Source organism: Hyaena hyaena, unplaced genomic scaffold (assembly GCF_003009895.1).
Source record: "Hyaena hyaena isolate Hyena2069 unplaced genomic scaffold, ASM300989v1 scaffold_235, whole genome shotgun sequence".
Taxonomy (NCBI): domain Eukaryota; kingdom Metazoa; phylum Chordata; class Mammalia; order Carnivora; family Hyaenidae; genus Hyaena; species Hyaena hyaena.
Window position 1 is genome coordinate 757,268 of NW_024080867.1, and position 20,113 is coordinate 777,380.

At 52.6% G+C, this 20,113-nt stretch overlaps 2 protein-coding genes across 2 annotated transcripts in view; both read right to left on the bottom strand.

Moving 5' to 3' along the window:
- Positions 1-3,492, bottom strand: part of RPS9 (ribosomal protein S9) — a 6,113-nt gene extending 2,621 nt beyond the window's left edge. Inside the window, exons 1-3 of the mRNA XM_039244214.1 lie at positions 3,425-3,492; positions 3,063-3,184; positions 2,734-2,856 (exon numbers count right to left, since the gene is read on the bottom strand). Of these exons, the coding sequence (XP_039100145.1) occupies positions 2,734-2,856; positions 3,063-3,159 (220 nt within the window). The 5' untranslated portion in view covers positions 3,160-3,184; positions 3,425-3,492. The remainder of the gene's footprint in view (positions 1-2,733; positions 2,857-3,062; positions 3,185-3,424) is intronic.
- Positions 3,493-9,736: 6,244 nt separating this feature from the next.
- Positions 9,737-20,113, bottom strand: part of LOC120239669 (leukocyte immunoglobulin-like receptor subfamily B member 3) — a 29,950-nt gene continuing 19,573 nt past the window's right edge. Inside the window, 13 exon segments of the mRNA XM_039244084.1 lie at positions 9,737-10,111; positions 10,187-10,351; positions 11,079-11,131; positions 11,287-11,324; positions 11,404-11,446; positions 11,777-11,890; positions 12,705-12,755; positions 13,039-13,341; positions 13,579-13,875; positions 14,095-14,397; positions 14,541-14,825; positions 15,008-15,043; positions 15,200-15,324. Of these exon segments, the coding sequence (XP_039100015.1) occupies positions 9,965-10,111; positions 10,187-10,351; positions 11,079-11,131; positions 11,287-11,324; positions 11,404-11,446; positions 11,777-11,890; positions 12,705-12,755; positions 13,039-13,341; positions 13,579-13,875; positions 14,095-14,397; positions 14,541-14,825; positions 15,008-15,043; positions 15,200-15,324 (1,960 nt within the window). The 3' untranslated portion in view covers positions 9,737-9,964.

A 20,113-nucleotide genomic window follows, 5' to 3' on the forward strand; every position in this document is an offset into this window, starting at 1 on the left:
CGACGCGGGGCTCGAACCCACGAACCGCGAGATCATGACCTGAGCGAAAGTCGGACACTTAACTGACTAAGCTACCCGGGTGCCCCGAACGTCTGACTCTTAAATTTGGCTTAGGTCGTGATCCCAGCATTTGTGGGATTGAGCCCTGCAGCCACCTGCGGGCTGACAGCAGAGCCTGATTGGGATTCTCTCCCTCTCTCTGCCCCTCCTCTGGCTCATGGTCTCTCAAAAATAAAGGGAACTGCAAATCAAAACCGTGAGGTCACCTCACACCTGCCAGAACAGCTAGCCTCAAAGACAAAAAATAGAGCCTGCAAAGATGTAGGGAAAGGGAACCCTCATGCACTGTTGGTGGGAAAGTTAAATTGGTGCAGCCAGTCTGGAAAACAGGATGGAGATTCCTCAGAAGTGAAAAAGAGAATTATGATGACACAGCAGTGTCACTTCTGGGTGTTTATCCAAAGAAAATGAACACGCTAACTGGGAGAGCAGCTCCTCCACGAGGCCACAGTATTATCTGTGGTAGGCAAGGCACGGAGACAACTAAGTGTTCACTACGTGGTGGAGAGGCTGAAAGATGCACCATGCATATAGCAGGCTATCCCTCAACCATGAACAATGAGGTCTTGGCACCGAAACACAGACAGACCCCAAGGTCCATGCTAAGTGGAATAAATCAGGCAGTCCGTGATCTCACTTATACACGGAATCCACATAAAGCCACCATCATCAAGAACATCCCAAGTTCAGACTCAGAGAGCACATCATGGTGGTTTCAGAGGCGCAGAGGCAATGGGTAAAGGCGGTCAACAAGTATAATTCCAATTAGAATACTTACCATGTACGAGAAAGTTGCCAAGAGAGCACATCTTTAAGACTTTATTTCTAAAGAAACAGGCACCTCACATGAGGCTGGAATTCACAACCCTGAGGTCAAGAGTAGCTGCATCAAGAGAGTACATCTTAAAAGTTCTCATTACAACAAAGTTTTTTTGTTTAAATCTTTAATGTCTTATTTATTTCTCAGAGTCACCATGAGCAGGGCAGGGTCAGAAAGAGGGAGAGAGAATCTGAAACAGGCTCGAACTCATGAACCATGAGATCATGACTTGAGCTTAAGTTGGATGCTTAACTGAGCCACCCAGGCACCCCAAAAGCTTTTTTGTTAAAGGTAGATGGTGAGAGAGAAACGAGATCACTTACCGTGACCATCTCATGGTACACAGAAATACTGAATCATGCTGCACATCTGAAAACCACATGTGGTCTGTGAATTTTACCTTGGTTAAAAAAAAGATATTATTCCAGGGGCACCTGGGTGGCTTAGTCGGTTAAGCGTCCGACTTTCGCTCAGGTCATGATCTCCCGGTTCGTGGGTTCAAGCCCCGCGTCGGGCTCTGTGTTGACTGCCAGCTCAGAGCCTGGAGCCTGTTTCAGTCTGTGACTCCCTCTCTCTCTGACCCTCCCCTGCTCATGCTGTCTGTCTCTCTCCTAGAAATAAACATTAAAAAAAAAAAAAAAAAGGTATTATTCCAAAAGATACCCACACACAAATAACCAGTTTGGGATTATCTACCAACTAGGATACTTTTTGCCTTTTTTGTCCTTACGCTAGAGAACAGAAACTTGACAACAATCCAAAACTTACAATCTTTTTAGAGATTTCTATGTAAAATAAACCACTATCATTTAAAAAATGTTATTTCCTATTTACTATTAAAACCATAAACACGTCCTTAAAGAAAGAAGTGGGCCGGCCATTCCATCAATGCCAGGACAGCCGTATCTAGGTATAATAAACTTCGGAGGCGGTGAATTAATTTTGCACCTAGTCCCACCCCAGCATCCACAGGGGAGGGGATTCCTGAATTTCTTGATCACGTGATCAATTGGTGATGCTTAAACATGCTCCAGACCTTTCTCAACGTCTAATATGCCTGAGCACCCAAGCCTAACAATGAGGGCTCAAATATAAAAGCGGTTTCCTTCTTAGGAAACTGGGAGAGAAATCAAGCAAGTGATCTGACTGAAAATTTAGAAAAAAGACAAGCAGGATTCCCAGCCACCCTCCATCCGGCTTTTCACCATAAATCAAGTTTCCCTAAACTCAAGCACACAGCAGTGTCAAGACAGCTGTGAGGCAGCCAAAACACAGAACAAGCAAACTGCACAGTATGTACAGTTTACTGATAGAAGCTTTTGGAATATTCAAGCTATTCCGGGATCATCAGTTATCTGACTTTTTTTCACATTCAGATACTCTTTTCAACTGTTGGTCATGTATTCTAATCCCCATCAGGAGTTCACCTGGACTCTGGGGCATGCCCTCCAGACCGAGAGGCTCACCTGTAGAATGGTAATATCATAAACTACCCCTACGAAGCTCGGAAATCCTCATAAAATTCCAGCTACTTTAATTATTGTTGCCATCTTACAATCTGAGATCCTACATCTTACAATCCTAAAGCTGACTGAATCAGCCGTTGCTCTGGGAAGGTGGTCAAGTTCCCAATAATCTGCATTCCCTCCGTAAATGATGGCCCCACAGGCCTTTGGGAAAGACCGCTGACCACCCTATAAAAGCAGACGATGCTTGGTGAGCCCGGCGTCACACGCCTACGGAAAATTGGGATATGGATCCAGACCCATTTTTCCCACGGATGACTTCCACTCAGACCCAAGGCCAGAGGCAGGCTCCCCCGGCGCCCCGCGGGCTGGTGCATGCTCCCTCACCTTCGAACAGCCGCCGCGGGTCCTTCTCGTCCAGCGTCAGCAGCTCCCGGGCAGCCTTGCGGATCTTGGCCAGGGTGAACTTGACCCTCCAGACCTCACGTTTGTTGCGGAGCCCATACTCGCCTGCGAGGAGAAGAGTCTGGCTGCTAGGGGAGCGGGCTCAGGCCCATGGCCTAGCGCAAACGCAGCCCAGAAGTCCCGTAAATCGTCCCCACTCTGATGGCAGAGGACTCTCCCGCGAGAACACCAGCGGCACGTGTGCGGCCTCACCTACGCGCCAGTCTAGCCCTCCCCGACCCGGAAGTAGAAACCCGGGTCATGCCACTCACCGATCAGCTTCAATTCTTGGTCGAGGCGGGATTTCTCGAAGGGCCTCCGAGGAGTCACGTAAGTTTTCCGACAAACCCAGCTCCGGGCCACCGGCATGTTGGCCGCGAATGCCCGTGTGCGCCTGCGCGGGACAAAAAATCCGGGCCTGTGAGGCCCGCGCGCGGCACCTGCGCAGTCCCACGAGGCCGCCGCAGCCTCGCGAGAACCGTCCGCGACGCCCCCAATGCCGGCGCGACCCGCGCTCCGCACTCCCGTTCAACTACCTTCGACCTTCTTAACATACTCTTCTAATGTCGGAAGGTCTTTACGCCCCTGCAAACCACACCCTGGTCAGGGAGCCGGACAGCCGAACAAACCTTACCGTGATCTCCGAGAACTGGCAAAGAGAAGCACACGCCGCCCGGCCCCGCTTTTATACCAACGCCGCTGCCTGGTGACGTCAGCTCGCACGCCGACAGCCTGCGAATCAGAAGAGGCGGTGCCGAGCGGAAAAGCAGTCGAGAGGACAGGTAGGGCTAGAGCGTCAAGCTGAGCTTGAGGTCCGTGCCTGACGGGATCGCAACGCCAATCCCCGGTGAAGTAAGGACATCCTGCGGACCCTGGCGGTGACCTAACACGACCCGCTAGGCGGCTTCTGAGTGGCGATGTCCGTCTTCTGGGCTGCAGCCACCCCATCTCTAGGATTATAGGCACACCTGGGAATATTGGGGAGTTAATTCCAGACCACCAATAGGGGAATGTGGCAATAAAGCAAATCGAATTAATTTTTGGTGTTCTAGTGGGTGTAAAAGTTCTGTTCATACTATACTGTGGTCTATTATGTGTGAAATAGCATTATGTCTGTAAAAAAAAAAAAAGTACATACCTTAATTTTAAAATACTGGGGTTGGAGCGCTTGGGTGGCTCGGTCGGTTAAGCCCTCGACTTCAGCTCAGTCATGATATCGCGGTTCGTGGGTTCGAGCCCCGCGTCGGGCTCTGTGCTGACGGCTCAGAGCTTGGAGCCTGTTTCGGATTCTGTGTCTCCCTCTCTCTCTGACCCTCCCCTGCTCGCACTCTCTCTTTCTCTCTCTCTGTCTCTCTCTCACTCTCTGTCACTCTCTCAGAAATAAATGAAACATTAAAAAAGAAAAAATTTAAAATACTGAGGCTCTCGGGTGGATCAGGTTGATTGAGCATTCCACTCTTTCTGGGTCAGGTCATGATACCAGGATCATGGAATTGAGCCCCGGGTCAGGCTTGCGCTGAGCACGAATCCGGTCTGAAATTTTCTCTATCTCTCTATCCCTTCTCCCTATCGTGCGTGCTCTGTCTTTTTCGAAAAATAAAATCTTAAAAACAAAACAAAACAAAATTTTATTCCTAACAAACGTTAACCATCATCTGAGCCTTCAGTGAGACTCAGCCCTTGCGTAGGTGGAGGGTCTTGCCTCCATGTTGGTGGCTGCTGACTGGTCAGGGTATTGGTTGCTGGAGATGGAGTGACTGGCAACCTCTTGAAGATGTCAGCAGGGAGTGTCGCCTGGGTGGCTCAGTCCGTTAAGCGTTCGACTTTGGCTCAGGTCATGATCTCACAGTTCTGGGTTTGAGCCCCACGTCAGGCTCTGTGCTGACAGCTCGGAGCCTGGAGCCTGCTTTGGATTCTGTGTCTCTCTCTCTTTCTGACCCTCTCCTGCTCATGCTCTGTCTCCCTCTCTCAGAAATAAATTAAAAAAAAAAAAAAAAGTCAGGGGCACCTGGGTGGCTCAGTCAGTTAAGTATCTAACTTCAGCCCAGGTCATGATCTCCCGATTCAGGAGTTCGAGCCCCACATTAGGCTCTGGGGTGACAGCTGAGAGCCTGGAGCCTGCTTTGTATTCTGGCTGGCTGTCTCTCTGTCTCTCTCTCTGCCCCTCCCACACTTACAGTCTGTCTCTCTCTCTCTCTCAAAAATAAATAAACATTTAAAAAAAATGTCAGCAGGGAAGTTTTCCACATCAATTGACTTTTCCTGTTGCAGTTTCTCTACAGCAGGCGATGCTGTTTCATACCATTTTACCCAAGTAGACTTCTTTCAAAATTGGAGTCAATTCTTTCAAATCCCGCTGCCTTACTAAATTCATGGGATAGTCTCCATCCTTTGTTGTCATTTCCCTGGTATTCACAGCATCTTCCCCAGGAGTCGGTTCCATCTGAGGAAACCGCTTTCTTTGCTCTTCCTTCAGAGGTGAGTCTTCATCCATTACAGTTTTATCGTGAGAGCGCAGCAACTTATTCCCATCTTCAGGCTCCACTTTTTAAAATTTTTTTTAATGTTTTATTTATTTCTGAGAGAGAGAGAGAGAGAGAGAGCAGGGGAGGGCGAGACACAAGGGGAGATACAGAATCTTAAACAGGCTCTGAGCTAGCTGTCAGCACAGAGCGTGACGCGGGGCTCAAACCCACGAACCGGGAGATCGTGATCTGAGCTGAAGTCATAGACTTAACCGACTGAGCCCCCCAGGCGCCTCGCAGGCTCCACTTCTAACTGAGGTTCTCTTGCTGTTTCCACCACATCTGCAGTTACGTCCTCCACCAAAGTCTGGAACCCCTCACCGTCATCCATGAGGGTCATAATCAGCTTCTTCCAAACTCCTGTTAATGTGGATATGTTGACCTCTTCCCATGAATCCTGAACGTCCCCAGTGGCATCTAGAATGCTGAATCTTTTCCAGAAGCTTTCAGTTGACTTTGCCCAGATCCATCAGAGGAATCTCTGTCTGCGGCAGCTACACACTTAAGAAATGTATCCCTGTACTGCTAAGACTTGAAAGTTGAAATTACTCCTTGATCCGCGGGCTGCAGGATGCGTGCTGTGTGTACAAACAGGAAAACAACGTGCCTCTCGTGGTGCGTCCCCCTCGGAGCTCTAGGGCGGCCAGGTGCGTCGTCAGCGAGCAGTCACGTTTTGAAAGGATCTTTTTTCCTGAGCAGCAGGTCTCCGCGGTGGGCTTAGAATATTCAGTAACCCCGCTGTCAGCAGGCGTGCTGCCCTCCAGGCTCCGCTGCTCCGCTTCTGGAGCACAGGCAGGGGTTCGGCGACAGTCTTCAGGGCCCTGGGGCTTCCAGAGCGGTCACTGAGCACTGACTTGCACCTAAGGTCACAGCTGCCTTCGCCCCTAGCAGGGCTCGGCCTGTGCTCGGAAGCTCTGAAGCCAGGCGTCGGCCTCCCGTCTCTGGCGATGAGAGCCCTACGTGCATCTGCTTCCTGCAGGAGGCGGTTGTGTCGACCCCGGGAACCTGTTCGGTGTCGCCACCTCCACGCGGGGCCCCAGCGAGGCCTGGAAAACCTGCTGTGGCTTCTCCATCAGCACGTGCTGCTTCGCCTTGCATTGATGTTGTGGAGACGGCTTTCCTTCAGCCTCCTGAGCCACCACTGGCGGCTTCAGCCCGGTCTTCTGCAGCCTCCACGCCTCTCTCAGCCTTCACAGGACTGAAGGGAGTCAGGGCCTTGCCCGGGAGCAGCGCTTCCAACATCCTTCACGAACTCCTCCTTCGCATTTGCACCCTCCTGTCTGGCACCACAGGCCCAGCTTCTGGCCTGCTCGGCCTTCGACACGCCTTCCTCTTGGAGCTTACTCACTTCTCGCTTACTCTGATTTACAGGGAGAGACGCGTGACTCTGCCTCTCGCCAGGACACTCGGAGCCACTGCAGGATGTCGACGGGCCTGATGTCACTACTGTTGTGTCTCCGGGAACAGGGAGGCCCAAGGAGAGGGAGAGAGATGGGGACGGCCGGTCGGTGGAGCGGTCGGAACACACACACACACAACATTTATTAAGTTGCCGTCTTAGGAGGGTGTGGTTCGTGGCGCCCCAAAACAACGACAATGGGGACATCAAAGATCGCTGTTCACAGACCACCAACACAAATATAATAATCATGATAAAGCTTGAAGCACTGGGATAATTACCAAAACGTGACCCAGAGACACGAAGTGAGCAAATGCTGTTGGGAAAAACGGCACCAGTATATTTGCGTGATGCAAGTTTGCCCAAACCTTCAGTCTGTAAAAACCACAGTGTCTGTGCAGCGCCATGAAGAAGGTGTGACAAGAGGAAACGTGTGTCTATTGTGTGTAATTCAAACTTCTCCCAACTCTTTGTGGGCTCTGGGAATTAATGTAACACCTCAATTTATCCACATTTCTTTATTTTATTTTTTAAATTTTATCTCAATCCAAGTTAGTTAACATATAGTGTAGTAATGGTTACAGGAGTAGAACTTAGTGATTCATCACTTACATAGAACACCCAGTGCTCATCATTTATCCGTATTTCACAATACATGAACATCACTGGATGATACATCCAGTAACATCCCCAACCAGATGGTGATCATCTGCTTCCACTGCCTCAGTCTTTGAAATAACGTGCATGCAGCCCACGCTCAGAAGGGAGAGGACCCTGCAGTTTGCCCCTCTGCCCTGTGCTCTCCTGGCGCCCCCAACCCGCTCTCCCCATCCTCATGGCCCCCAAAGTGGACGTCTGAAATGCAATTGATTTATATATATCTTAATGTTTGTTTATTTTCATGAGAGAGCGAGCATGAGTGGGGAAGCGGCGGCGGGGCGGGGGGGCAATCCCAAGCAGACCCTGCTCTCCGATGTGGAACTTGAACCCATGAACAGTAAGATAATGACCTGAGCCAAAACTGAAGATTCAGAGGCTTAATCAACTGAGCTCCCTCAGGCACACCCAGAAATGCAATTCATTTTTGGACATTTATGCTGTGTCCAGTGACATTGCATTAATCCTTTACAGATTAGAATGTTGAATCTTTTTTTTTTTTAATTTTTTTAACATTTTATTTATTTCTGAGAGAGACAGAGAGAGAGAGAGAGAGACAGCGTGAGCAGGGGAGGGTCAGAGAGAGAGGGAGACACAGAATCTGAAGCAGGCTTCAGGCTCTGAGCGGTCAGCACAGAGTCCGACACGAGGCTTGAACCCATGGACTGAGATCATGACCTGAGCCAAAGTCGGACGCTCAACCGACTGAGCCACCCAAGCACCACACTGTTTCTTCTTTTAATGTTTGAATTGTATTGATTGATTTTGAATATGAAACTCACCAGGCATTCCTGAAGAAAAAAAATACCTGCATGGTCATGATATGTTACCTGTTTTATAAATCGCTGAACCTCGTCCGTGGATATTTTGTTTAGAGATCTATACCCGAGTCCCCGCGACAGAGCTCACCGTGATTTTCCCATTTTGTAGTTTCCTTGTCAGGTTTTCATGTTAATGTTTTTCTGCCCTGATAAAATGTGTCAAGGGAGCATTCCTTTTTTCTATGTTCTCTGGGGAAGCCTGTGTAAGCTTGGTATGCATATGAGTGTTGTGTTCATTTGTGTGTTCACATGTGTGCTCATGTGTTTGTGCATGTAGGTGTGTCCATATGTCCACATGTGCATGTATGTGTTCACTGGTTCTTGTGTGTAAGTGTATTCCTATGTTCATGTGTGTAGGTGTTTCTGTGTGTGTGCTCAAGTGTGCCTTCCCATGTATGTAAGCCTGTCCTGGTATCTATGTGTGCATGTGTTTCTGCATATATGTGTTGATGTGCTCACATGTATGTTCACATTTTTGTGTATATGTGTGTGTTCACATGTTTCTGTGCGCTCACGTGTTCGTGTGTATGTAGGTCTGGCTGTGTGTATGCATGTGTATTCACATGTTTGTATGTGTTCACATGTTCACGTGTTATGTAGTCTGTCCATGTGTCTGTGTGTGTTCATGTGCATGTAGGTGTGTCCACGTGTCTCTGTGTGCATATGTGTTAACATGTTTGTGCATATATGTGTCCTTGTGTTCAAATGTTGTGCACACTCACATGCATGTAGGTGTGCCCATGTGTCTGTGTGTTCATGTGTGTTCACGTGTTTGTGTGTATATGTGTATGTATACGTGCCTGTGTGTCCATATGTGTGTTTGCATGTTCACATGTAGGTAGGTGTGTCCATGCACATGTGTGTGTATTTCATGAATGCATCAGTGTTTGGAAGCATTCGCCAGTCACACTTTCCAGACTCAGTTCCCTTTGTGGAAAAAACTTTAATTGTGTATTCAGCATACTTTATCCATACAGCAATTAGAGTTTCTATTTATTCCTATTCCATCATTTTGGTAAGTTGCATTTTTAAGGATTTTGTCCATTTCCTCTACGTTTTCTAATGTATTAGCATTAAATCATTCATAATATAAATATAAGTAACAAAAATAAATGTAATACATTCTGTGATGTATTTAAAGTCTATAGGATGTGATTCTGTCCTCACAATGATAATGTGTGCCCTCTCTCTCTCTACCCCTCTCTCTGTCTGTCTTTCTTGGCATTGTGGCTAGGACTTATGAAAGTGTTTTCAAGAATGAACATTTAGGACTTTATTGATTATGCTCTATTTTTGTTTGTCCTCATTAGTAGGTATTCTTATTGCTAAAATTTCCTTCCTTCTACCTTCACTAGGAATAATTTGCTATTTTTTTCTATTTCTATTCTATTGGTACAGTAGTTTGGATCATGACTTTTTAGGCTTTTTCTTTTCTAATGCCTTCGTTCCTGGTTCTAAATTTTCCTGTGGCACAGGTCTGATGTGTAACATTTACATTATCATTCAGTGTAAACATTCTCCCATTTCCATTTTCGTTTTCTCACTTCATTCGTGGATTATTGAGAAGTCCGTTGCTTTATTTCCAAATACAGGCGCACAGCTATGTTTGATGGCAGAATCCGGTGGCTCCCAGAGGGTCCCACGGGTTCCTACTGGTCTATGTTAGGAGTCCAGGCTGGCTGGGGCCATCAGGTGGCCTGTGGGCAGTTCCTGTGCCTCCTGCGGTCCCTGCGGTCCCCTCCCTGGAGTGTGGCGTGCGGGTCCTTCCTGGGCTAGTGGATGGCCAGAGCAGCATACACACTGGGCTCTTCTGGGGGCTCCCCGAATTGGGAGGAATGAGGTGCACTCGTCTCCCGTCTGAGTGTCAAACGGTTCAGCTGAGCGTAGGTCACATCCGGGGGGGCGTCAGATGCAGTGGCCTGCAGTGGGGGGGGGTGAGAGGGAGGTGTGTGGTTGGGGTGGGGGTGGGGAGCCTGGGAGCCTGAAGGACCTACCTGACTGTCCATCTGCCTGTCTTGCTCTTCTTGTCTGTCTTCTGTGTCTGGCAAGTCCCCCAACAGGGGGGAAGGAGAACTGGCCAGTCCCCGACTGAGTCTTCATCTTGAGTGGCTCACCTGGGCATACGTCATTCCTTGGGGGTCTGCATCCTGTGTGTTCCGCTGGAGGCAGACAGTGAGAGGGAGATTTGTCTCCTTGATTCCACTCAGTGGCCTCAGTGAATTTTCCACACTGTTGCCAGAGCCGCTTAGGTCAAGTTCCTGGTGGACTCTTGAGGGACTTCCTGAGCCTTGGGGCATCTGGATGCTTTCTAGGGCTCAGAATCTATTCCTGACACTGTTTCCTGCTCATTTGGCTCCCATCACATGGCCTGTCTTCCCCCATCTTCCTGAAAAAGCATGTTGCAGCCTCAGGACCTTTGCACCTGCCACCCCCAGCTCTTGCTTTCCTTTCCTTAGCCACACTCTGCACTCAAGGACACTGCCCACGTCCTTGCCCACAAGGGGAGCTCGCAGAGTGTGGGTCACATTTGCTCACTGTTGTGCCTGCAGCACTAGGTGGGGCCTGGTACACAGTGGGCCTCTGTGCACGTTTGATGGGCAAATGAATGAAGGGGCCTAGAGACCTGCGGGCGATTCCTTTGTTCATGCACCCTCTTGAGACCTGGGCATGCCCCCCAACAACCAGGAGTCAGACAGCCGAGAGGAGGCAGTCAAGGGGGCAGGTAGGAGGCCCTTCGAGGTCACAGCCAGAGGAGCCAGGGTGCCCAGGGAGAGAGAGGCCGTCTGCGGGACACTGCTAAGCTGGGTGGTGTGAGGACCAGGCCTGTCCATCGGTTCAAGTTCGCACCGGGAGGGCCCTCGGGGTCTAGGGGGGCAGGGGGCTCACCCGCTGGTCCAGCTCCACACCCTCCTCAGGCTGTGTGTCTTGCACGGCAGCATCTGCTGGGCAGAGGGGGTGCATCTCTTGGCAAGGTCCCCTGAGCTCTCTCAGGGCGCAGACCCCACCCTCCCGGAAGGGGCGGTGGCGATCCAGGTGAGGGGCCGAGGTCACACAGGCCCCGCCCCACCCCCCAGGGCGGCCCCATTGCTCTCACAGAGGGTCTCCTCCTGGGCGGCAGCAGCTGGCCTGGAGCTGGGGAGGAGATGGAGAGGGGGTTAGGGGGCATAAAGGGCAGAAGGGTGGGGGTCTGGGGTCTTCGGGCACAGGTTACCTGTCCTGCAGGCCTCTGTCCTTGGGCTCCGGGTCTGCGGCCCCTGCAGGAAGTTGGGAATCAGCCTCGCCCTGGGCTGGGAAGTTAGGACCCCACCCCAGGCCCGACCCCTTCCTAGCTGATCCCGGGGGAGAGGGGCCCCTAGGACTCACCGCCTGCGCTTCCCCATCTCCCGACGCGGAAGCGGGGAAACACCTTACACTGGCGCCCGGGGCGGCCTTAGGGGTCTTCTCTCTAGACGCTCTGACGGGAGACTCTGCAGACCGTCTTCCTACGCCGGCCCTTCCCGCGGCTGGTGCCCCTCTGCCCTGCGCCGCCCTCACCCGCGGGAGGGTCCCCACCCCCTGGGGCTGGTCACCCCGTCCCTTCTCACCCGGCTTCCTGCCTGCGCCCCGACGCCGGCGACGGACGAGGACGACCAGGAGGCAGAGCAGCAGCGCCAAGGCCCCCGCGGCCCCGATGAGGACGTACAGGTACCAGGTGAGGCCTTGGGCACAGGCACACCGCGAATGAGCCGGTGATGCGGTTTAGCTGAGCGCCTACTGTGTGCCAGGCACGTGCTGCCTGCCCACCCACCCCACAGACAGGAAACTGAGGCCCAGGGAGGCTGATCACGTGTCCCAGGGGGCCCAGCGTGGGGGCGGCAGGGCGGGGACAGGACCGGGCTGTGGGCGCCCTGTGCTCTCCTCACGCTGCCCCCAGGCCGACACCAGCGGGGGCTCTGGGCTCCTCGTCTGCAGGCGGGTGTGTCCCAGCCCCTCTGTCTGGGGCTGAGGGTCCTTCCACATTCCCCTTATTACCGGAAGTCCCAGCCACTGTCCTCCCGCCCCTCCCCCACAGGGTCATCGTCACTGCCGCAGAGGGTCAGGCCCCCATAGGATCAGGACCTGGAGGGGCTTCCCCGTGAGCCCTCCTCTCCCAGGGGGTCGGAGCCACCATCAGAACTAAGGGGAAATCTAATCTGGGCACAGCTCTCTCCTTTACACGTGGGGAAACTGAGGCCCAGACCGGGGAGGGGGGTGTCCAAGCCAGTGTCTCAGAGGTGCCTGAACCGACGGCATGCCTCACCCCTGCTCCCATAGACCCACCCGCCTCCTCCTGACAGACCCTCACTTACCCACGGAGGCTCCTGGGGTCAGGAGAGGGGTAGGGGTGGGGCTTCCCGCCAAGCTGGGCCCCCACCCTCTTCCTGTGCCATGACCACCCCAGCCCTCCTCCCCCCACCCCTGGGCCCAGAGCCCCTGGCCTGGGGGTCGCCCTGGCCTCTCTGAAACCCCAGGACAGAATCCCCCGTGACTCACCAGCTGCTGAGCCGGGACCTGTGGGGGAGGGGCCGGGGTCTCCCGAGGGCTCTGGGGAAACAGGCCATAGCTGAGGAGAGGGCTCAGCTTCACAGTCTCCTCCCTCCTGTGCTCTGTGGCCCCAGGGCCCTCTTCCACCTCCTGGAGAATCCTGGTGACAGGGACGAGGGAAGGGGCAGGGAGGGAGGGGCCTGTGTCCCTCCTGAGCTCTGAGGGGTGGCCCCCCTGGTGACACTTCCCCAGAGCCCCTTCCGTCACGTCCACCCAGGGCTCTCCTGGGCACAGGCCCTGAAGTCAGCGCTGGGACACAGACGAGACAGGGCTGGGGCCTCACCTGAGACCAGCAGCTCCAGGGGCTCACTGGGCTGTGACAGCAGGTAAGGGAAGGCGCTGTATGAGCCATAGCACCTATAGGTCCCCCCCTGGGCTGAGGTCACAGGACTCATGGAGAATTCGGCCTGGTACTTCTGACCTCCGTTCTCTGATCTACGACGCAGGGGGGGGTCGGCCGCCCCCTCCTTGGACAGAAGGAAAGTGTCCACACGGCTCCAGTACTGACACAGCAGGGTCACGTTCTGTCCTGAGGCCACCGTGGGTCCCGGCTGCACCGAGAGGGAGGGCAAGGAGGACAGCTGTCCTAGAGAGAGGAAGGCGGGGGAGGGGCTGTCCATCCCTGTTCCCAACTGAGTCTGTCTGTCCTCTGAGTCTCTCCCTTTTCCCCTCCCATCTCTCTCTCTCTCTCTCTCTCTCTCTCTCTCCCTCTCTCTCCCTCCCTGGGGACCCCACACCCCTGGTCCCGGCCACCACCCCCTGGGGCACCCCCAGCACGACCTGTGCAGGGTCTGGGGCCCTGACTGAACCCGTGTCCCCTCACCTGTGACCAGGATGTCCAGGGGGTCACTGGGGGCCGACCACTCGGAGGAGAGGTTGTGTCCACCATAGCAGGTGTACCGGCCCCCATGGGATCTGCTCACTGGGCCCAGCGGGAAGTCGGCCCCAGAGAGCCCAGCCTGGGGCTGCCAGCCTCGGTGCTGGGGGGGGTCACCCGAGTCCTCCTTGTGCAGAGCGAACCTGTCATAGCCGACATCTGAGCGACACTGGAGGGTCAGGCTCTGTCCAGGGGACACCACAGGGCCCTGCGGGGTCAGGAGGGAGGGCTTCCTGGACACACCTGGGAGAAGACCGGCCGTGGATGGAGGGGTGGTTCTCCCCACACCTCCCTTCTCCATCCTGACCCCCGGTCTCCCTGTCTCTCACCCTCTGTGTCTCTGACCTGTGAGATCCCCGTGGGCCCCTCACCCCACCTCTCATCTGAGGCTCCCCTGGGAGCAGAGCCTCCATAGCCTGTCTGCTGCCTCCAACATGGATGGGAAAAATCAGACTCTCCTACCTGAGACCAGGAGGTCCAGGGCGTCACTGGGCCGTGACCACACCTGTGGGGAGTTGCTGTAATAGCCATAGCATCTGAACATCCACCTGAGCCCGGGGGTCACAGGACCCACTGGGAACAGGGCCTGGAACTGCCCACTGGTGTGTCTCTGGGAGTCCAGGGTCGAGGAGGGCCTGGGTTCTCCTTCCTTCATCAGGACGAACCTGTCGAATTTCTCCCATGAGGCACACTGGAGGGTCACCTTCCCTCCTGAGGTCACGACGGGGCTGGGCAGGGCTGAGAGACTGGGTTTGCCACGGGATCCTAGGAGAGGAGGAGGGGATGTTAAATGGGGCTCAGATCCCCCCATGGTGTCCCCAGTACAGGGCTGTGAAAAGGAGACTCCTTGAGAACAGACCCCCTCCCTGAGGGCAGAGCCTGGGGCTGGGACCCTGAGGGGCTCGCACCTGTCACCACCAGCTCCAGGGGGTCACTGTGGTCTGACCAGCCAGAGGGACTTAGATAGTGACAGCGATACCGTCCTGCATGTACATCTGTCATGTGTGGGATGGAGAACTTGGCCTTGTCCCTAGGCTCCAGTGGCTTCTGTCTGTACCAGGTCACATAGTGTCCCTCTTTATCCAGATAGAACTGCTGGGCCTCTAGGATCCCCTGACACCAGATGGTCACAGGTGTCCCCCAGGGGACCACAGGGCCTGGCTCAGCCCAGATGGTGGGTGTGGGGAGGGTCCCTGGAAGGAAACAGAGGCTGGATCACGAGACCTTCCCCACCCCCAGTTCCCAGCTCAGCCCCGAACCCCTAGGCATCCCCTCTCCATCCACCAAGAACTGTTGTTCTCTATCCCCAGATGCCTGGTGGGTGACCCCTGTCCCCAGTGAGGAGGCGGGATGGGACCCCTGGGGACACACTCACCTGCCTGTGCTTGGGTCCTGGGGCCCACACTCAGCCCTGCAAGAGAGTCCCTGTGAGAGGTTTGCCCCGAATCCTGAGCAGAACCCTCCTCCCCATGAGCCTCCTGTGCCTGGGGTCACTGGCAGCCCAGGGCTTGGTTGTGAGGCGGGTCCCTCCCAGACTAGGGGGTCCCCTCCCCTCCTGAGATCTCACCGAGGAGGAGCAGGGCCGTGAGGGTGGGGGTCATGGCATCACTTTGAATCTGGCTCTGCAGATGGAGGAACCTCGATGCCTGCAGGACAGACAGACACACAGGGTGTGTCCACTTGGAGGCTGGTCTGCTTGGTCATGGGGTTGTACGTCAGCAGCCCCACAGGAAGGGGAACAACCCGCCCCAAGGACCCAAGTGTGGTGTCCATGGTGGTGCAGCAAATGGACCCAAGACTTCCTGAGACGCCCCGTCCAGGTGAGATCACAGCACATCCTTCCCTCCTAGAGCCTCCCATATGGGACCTCCTTCATTCTCAGCCCATCCCCAGGGGTCCTCACCACACGGGATCCCCAGGCCCCAGAGAGGCTACAGGGGATGAGGATTGTTGTGGTCTCATGTCAGTGCAGACACAACTGGGACATTTCTGCATGGTCAGGTCAGGATCACCGAGGTGATGCACACAGAGGAGAAATACAGGGAAATGGGGAAGGAAATGCAAACCCTCTCTTGGCCCCACTGTGGGCTTTCTAACTCAGGCTTCACGGACTTTTCTATTTTCCTGTGTCATCGTCCACCCCCCCCTTTCCTGGGAACATGCCTGTGAGTCCCTCCTGCTTCTTCAGTGCCCCTCATTCCTGGGCCAAAGCTTTCCTAGCGATTCTGAGGTCCTGCCTATAAACTTTAGGGGACACTTGCATGGAGGTACAGGTCACATTTTGAAGGAAAACAGATCTTCACTGAAATATTCCTGGATCATCCACTGTCAGCATGACCTTGGGGGGTAATATCCTCTCTCTGAGCCTCAGTTTCCCCATGTGAAGCATTTTGTCCTGAACTGCAAACCCCAGGGTGGTTGTGGGGGTTTGATGCCCGTGCAGAGGAGTGAAGAGTCACTGTGAGTTTCCAGTCCAGGTGAGATGAGCCTGGGCTGCGTCCTGATGAGGTGATGGGATCCGGGGGTCAGACTCTGCAGTCAGCTGGCTGGTTGATGCACCCACTGGAGACCTTGTCTGATCTGAAAGCCAAGATGCCACTCACAGTATGCTGAAATATGCGGCCACGGACACATGCAGAGAAACGGGAAATGAAATTTCCAAAACTGGAGTCGGAACCACAGCAGGGAGCAGAGACCAAAGCCGAGTTCCCACCGGTGCCTGGGACCATGCAGGGGTCATAGGGAGGGATTTTCCATCCCTGTGGATCCCGCGAGACCCCACGTCTTCTCACGGGGAATTATCAGCACCCCGGGGACGGTTGGAAGCTGGGCTCCACTCCCGCAAGTTTCTGGCTGGAAATCTGGAACACGTGCTCCTGGTCCGGATGGACTAACCCGCCGTGTGCCCTCAAACAGACTAAATCTGGTGCTGTCAGCTATGGGCATCTGTCCCGCGTGGGTGTGCGTGTGTCCGAAGCGGACTCTCATGTCTGGATCAGACAGACTCAAGGTCCAGTCGGGAGAAATGTGACGGTTAATGCAGGGAAACCGCACAAAAAAGGATCGTGAGGCCAGAAGGGGCAGCTGCCCCACCGCAGCTCCCTGGTCAAGCATCAGCAATCACTGACCCGCAGAGGAATCCTCAACAGTACGGGGTCCTCAAATACAGGCCCGAACAGGGAATGCCCGCAGGAGGACGGACAGGTGGAAGAAGCCGTTGCTCACCCTCGAGAATTCCGTTCACCATTCCCGGCCCGAAATGGGTCTGCTCTTCAGAGTCTGTGTCAACAGTGGTGACGTCATCCTACTCCCTCATTCACAATGACGTAAATACAAATGTTGACTTGTGTTTCTTTTATATCTGTATGGAGTCGCCCTTTCACGTTGGAAAACTTGTCCATTATCAAAACATATTCAGGAAGGTGAGTGTGGGACGGAAGTTGTGCAGACTGGGTCTTTGCTGACTCCGCCCACGAGCAGGAAACCCAAGGACGCATGCGCCGCCTGTGACTTCGCTTGCTCCTCCCACCAGCAGGAAACCCAAGGACGCATGTGCAGTGTTGCATCCCAGTCAGCCCTGCAAGGCCCGTGGCAGCACACGCAATGAAGGTGTAACTGTGCAGACCGAGTTCAGCTTCACTGTGACGTTGAGCACAAGGAGGAAAACAGGGGATTAGGGTGAGAAACATAACTCTTCTCCTGGCCCCCGCTGTGAGTTTTCTCCCTGCCAGAGCCCCGATCATGGATTTTCCTTTTATTCTTGCAACGGTGCCCACGCATCTTTCTAGAAACATAGTTCCGCGTGGTTTCTGCACCCCGGTGCTCCTTGTTGTTGTTCGCGGGTATCCCCGCATTGCTCTGGTCCTGCCCTCAGCTCCGTGTCAGTCGGTTGGGTTCGTGCTCTGAATATGAAGGGAAAGCTGACCTTTGTGTGAAGATTCAACTATCAGCCAGTGCCTGTGTGACCTTGGGCAATATCAGCCAGTCTCTGAGCCTCAGTTTCCTGCTTGGGAAAGGTTGTCATGAACCTGAGTGCTCAGAGCGGGTGTGGGGTCAGTGTTGTCATGTTCTTGGGGAGGCTCAGTCCTCGGTAATTCCAGTCCCGATGAAGACTGTGGGAAATGGTGCATGAATGGATGTGTTGTCTGTCTCCACTGTCCAGGTAGACAACGGATGGGCCCACTCAAGAGCCCTGGTTGGTTCCTAACACTGAGAGATGCTACTTATCATATTTCTGAACAATAAAGCCACAGCCAAGTGCAGCACAAGAGAAAAGAAGGTTCCCATATTGAGGAAACTCAACAGATAAAAAAGGACTAAGCTGAGTAGCCACCGGTATCTGGGACGAGCAAGGGGTCATCACTGTGGCTGATCTGCACTGAGTCATGGCCACGTGGATGCACAAGAGAATTCACTGTAATACAGACGCGGACCTCTGTGAGTGTGAGCCCTGCATTGGATCCATCCCTGCAAGACACAACCATGCGTGGACGCTAAGTTTGTGGGCGTGGATGCTCCGGGGCAGAAACAGCCGCAAGCATGCATGTCCACCTCATCGTGAATGATCCTGGCGCAGCTGTAGGAGGAAACCTGTAAGGAAGATGAGGTGTGTGGAAATGAGCCTTCCAGCAAGAGTGTACTGCAAAGAGGAGTCCTGATAAGAAGAAACAGCCACAAAGTCAATCTTCATGCTCGATGAGAATGCTGCTATCACATCCATGGACATACATTGCTAGGAATATGTAGACTTATCTTAAATTAAGCATGTGTTTCATATCAGAAAGATGATGGAGGAACTTCAATTTTAAAGAGAAACTTTATTTTTGAGAAAGAGAGAGAAAGAGACAGACACACAGGCACACAGAAAGCACGAGTAGGGGATGGGAAGAGAGAGAGGGACCGAGAATCAGAAGTAGGATGAGAGCTAAAAGCAGTGAGCCTGATGCACACCTCATAATCACAAACCCGAGATCATGTCCAGAGCTGAAGTGGAATGCTCAACCATCGGCACCACCCAGGCACCCCAGGAGCTTGAATTTTTGAGACAAGAATATGATTTGTACTTGAAGAAGAAGCAATTATAGAAATTATTAGAAATTTGAATGGTGAAAAATACGGTTAAATGAATATCCTTGGAGCTTTCATCCTATCAAGGGGAAGACATAGCTGAAGAGTTCATCAGGAAGAAGGAACACAATATTGAGGAAATTTTCCAGAATGAGGAATAGCGAGGCCAGAAATGGAGATTTCACGTACTTGGGAGCACAATGAGGAAGACTAAGGTCACATCTACTGTGTCAAAAAGAATGGTCAGAGAATGCCGTCTGCCCAAGAAGCAAGTAATTGGGCACTTTCCAAATATGAGGAAAGACCATTTAAATGGTAGTGGACACACATTGAAACTTAAAACACGTATGTTGACACTTCATAGTAAAATGAAGAAATCCCAGGTAAATTCGATTTTAAAACTCTTTTTAAAATTTATTTTGAGAGACAGAGAGACAGCGTGAGCAGGGGAGAATCAGAGAGAGAGAGATGGAGACACAGCATCTGAAACAGTCTCCAGACTCTGAGCTAGCTGTCAACACAGAGCCTGACGCAGGTCTCGAACCCACGAACCGAGAGATCATGACCTGAGTCGAAGCTGGTCACTTAACCGACTGAGCCCCCCAGGCGCCCCAGAATTTAAAAATCTTACACTGAATTGTACCTGTAAAAATGGTTAAGGTTATTCCTTGTGAATTTCACCTCAACTGAAAAATATGCAAGGAAGCCTGGTTGGGTCTACAAAAATGTCCTAAAATCACTTCCTGGGGAAAATGCAAATACTCCTCCAGGCTACGTTTCCCAAAGGTAAAAATGAGTGCCAGAGCTGTTGACAAATATCCCCAAGGAATGAAGTGTTGGTGGGGACTTGTATACTGAGCCAAATTACTACCTAGGGCAAAAGTGGAAGCATCTGCCAAGACAAATTCCTAAATTCCATGGAATCAGGTCAATTATCTTCCCTGTTAGGACTCATGTCCCATATGTTAAAGTCATCAGGTCAGGCTGTGCCTGAGATGCGGAGAGATGTGGAGGTTTAGTGGGTTAGTCCCTCATTCACCAGATGGTTTTCCTTTCCAAGCATATGGGTCTTGTCCTTCCCTTGAAATGAGACAAAGTTATGAAGTATCTGGATAAAGAGAGAGAACCCTATCTGCGAAAGGAAATCTTAATGGTGACTTCCAAAGTCTTCCATGCTATCCATTCTTTCCCACGCTTCCATTTTTTAACATAAATCTTCCTCAAACAAAGAAAGTCCGGGACGTCAAAAATAAGCTATGAGAAGAGAAGGTATCTTAATACATGTAATAAACGAGTACTTCAGTAATGGCAGAGATCATTCAAAAGTTTCAACTTATTACTGCACACTCACAGATTAGTTGATCTCCTCAGGCCTAGATCAAACCACATGTCTATAAAAAGAAGACCCAAATCT